Genomic DNA, 2,885 nt, shown 5'->3' on the forward strand with positions numbered 1-2,885 from the left:
TAAAAAGATACAATGATAGTCCATGAATCCCTTTTTATACTTAAGCCCATGACCAACGTCCTAAACCTAAACAAAAGGTGTTGATTCATTACAACTTTGAACACATGGCTGTGCATTAAACATGTGGTGCAATCACAAGGGTATCATGTTACAAAACATGCATGCAAGCCACAATGGTGTCAATGACCCTCAAGAGAAAGACATGATGTTGACCATAAGGTGAGCAAGAGCATCAACGTGAAGTTTTAGAATTCATTACATGGGACACAAAATATATTAGACAGTTTATGCCATAGAATGGATTGACTTGCTCTTGAATTTTATAAAACCTTATTCTCATCCCCAACATAATGATAGAAATGCACAATACAAATTACACAGCACAATCACATGCTCAGACCTTGCTTTACATGATACAGCACAACTCACAAGTATTTAAGTACAAAAATGAAAGCATCTTTCCCCACACAGCAAGCATAGTACGCACACTTAAATGGCTCTAAGGTTGACCTGCGATACATCACAAGTACTTGATTTTCCTCAGAGTACGCACATTTATACTATCTTCATAGTATGCTCCATTATATGAAGTCAAGGTTGCCTTGAGAGGCACACTTCTTGCAGTCATCAATTGTATATTGATTGTAAACAAATTATCCTCAAAACACTAGTCATTACAGGGCTCACTCTCTTATTCTTCGTGCCACAAAAACTCGCCTACCCAAACTTGGAAACCAGTGTTACTTTTGGAGATGAAATGACCCAAAATCTTGCAGTGAGATATGCTTGCCTTCAGACTGGCACTGCAATTTGATTTTGGTCCCCAAAAACCGTTCATTGCAACATGCCAAGCTTAAGCGCTTCGATGGTACAAAGCTTTAGAGCATCTAAAGACACAAGTCCCCCGTTAATCTCATTACTACTCGGAGCCTGTGAGCAGTGCAGTCTTCTCTCACCATTGAATCACATTGAACTTTACCTTCCAATTTCAACTTAGTCTGTATTTTCCATACTCAAGGCTCCACGACACACCAACAACATAAAGCCATGTAAAGAAACTTATTTCAGACATACAACATAACCTAGCCGGACTAAAAAGTGTCTTAAGATCCTGCAGCTGCTTACCTGCAGAAAGCCTATGAAACCTCTAAACTGTCAAAATTACTTCAAAGGAGGTTAATACCAAACATGCCAGTTCAGAACTGTCAACGAGCTATCAAAAAAGCACAGAAAGAACGATCAACATTACTGAACGGGAGAAGACAAGTATGAGAAAACAATGAAAGAAGCACTGTAGTGTAGAGATAAGCTTTCTCAAGCCTAGTCATGAACATTTCCAAAATTTTGTGTTGCGACAGATCCCACTAACCTTGTCTTCACTTAACTATAAGAATCACAAAAGCCTAATCTTGTGAAAAAACTTTAGAATCAAACTGAAGCGGCTCATCCTCCTGTGCCAACCAACAGGTATCAACTTTGGCATAATCAATTGTTTTTAAGAAGTTAAAAGCCTACACAATTGCATTTGCAGCACTGGCAATTCTCGGCCACAAGTCTGCGCATTCCTTTCCAATAGGACCAGTGATTGCAGAACCTGGAAAAGCAGAGAATGAGAAAACTCTCTCTCTCTCTCTCTCTCTCTCTCTCTCTCTCTCTCTAGCTACACACACACACACATACACCACCTTTGGCACAGCTAGCTAAGATGAAGCCCCGTACCTTTCATCTCTCCCTTTGGATTTACAATCACTCCTGCATTATCTGTTGAAATAATAAAAAGAAGACAAGGATTAACAAGGCAAAAAACCATTTGAATAGTATCCAGTATCCAGAAAATGAATAATTTCATGGCCCATTCCTTCACCACAAAAAAGGCATACAAAATTAGCATACAGACTAGATATTGCTTAATCATTCAGTTATTTCTCTATTAACAAACGAGCTCATTGATTCTAAGACCAATCCAGTCATTTCTCTTTACAACAAACCAGCTCAATGATTTTAAGACCAATCCAAAATCATGTGAGGAAATTGCACCACTTTGAGGATGGCACTGGAAGCTCCAGCCTCCTACACAGGTCATGGGAGGGTTCATCTTGGCTTACAATTGGCAAGTTTTACAAATTTGTCATTCAGCAAAAATAAGACAAATTCAGATAGAGCTGAGGTGGCATAAGTGGATCACATTAGGTGTCACGTGAAGTCTGCACTACTCTAAACTTCCTGAGTTGTCACGTCAGCAAGCAATGATGTCACACCCCGCCGGCTTTTGCTCCCCAGACCAATGATCTTGTACACAACCATGGCACACAATTCAGATGAACGGAAAGGGTGCATAACAGCTAACATGATGCAGTTCCATGACTTCAAGCTCTACACTGCTTTTGGAAATCAGCCCCTGATTATCAAGGTAAGAAATTAGGCTGAATCAGGAAAAGCATAACTGTATTTAATCTGTGTGCTCAAACACCAACTGGGTATTCCAAATAATTCCATCGGGAAGGTTGCCACAGGTCATCCACGAGAAACAAACCATAGTAATAGAAACCTCTCAGCCAAAGGAACCCAGCAGCATCCCAAACATTTGGAATTAGTAAAATTGAAATGCGATCCCTGGCATCACATTCCGTCTAAGGGCTATTGAAGTTGCAAGGCCAAGGGCACTCTCTCTTGAAGTGCCAATCGGGTACAGGGCGTATTTGAGAATACCCGAGAAAATAGCACTGCGAAGAATGCAAAAACATTTTTTCCTCCCTTCTATTATTATCACCTCAAGCTTCCACCGTCAGCAATGAATTTATTTCCCAAAGAGCACAACAGACTTAGCCAGAACAAACGCACATTGGGAGGGGAGGAAATCATGGCAGCTGAGTAGATTTGTTTGT

The 2,885-nt window shown here is 40.3% G+C and overlaps 1 protein-coding gene across 1 annotated transcript in view; it reads right to left on the minus strand.

Moving 5' to 3' along the window:
- Window positions 1-1,297: 1,297 nt before the first annotated feature.
- Window positions 1,298-2,885, minus strand: part of LOC147634478 (large ribosomal subunit protein uL14x/uL14z/uL14y) — a 2,558-nt gene continuing 970 nt past the window's right edge. Inside the window, exons 3-4 of the mRNA XM_086803566.1 lie at window positions 1,720-1,761; window positions 1,298-1,594 (exon numbers count right to left, since the gene is read on the minus strand). Of these exons, the coding sequence (XP_086659692.1) occupies window positions 1,512-1,594; window positions 1,720-1,761 (125 nt within the window). The 3' untranslated portion in view covers window positions 1,298-1,511. The remainder of the gene's footprint in view (window positions 1,595-1,719; window positions 1,762-2,885) is intronic.

The sequence above is a fragment of the Cibotium barometz genome, chromosome 10, assembly GCF_041138505.1.
Source record: "Cibotium barometz isolate CiBa-2024 chromosome 10, ASM4113850v1, whole genome shotgun sequence".
NCBI classification, from domain to species: Eukaryota; Viridiplantae; Streptophyta; class Polypodiopsida; order Cyatheales; family Cibotiaceae; genus Cibotium; species Cibotium barometz.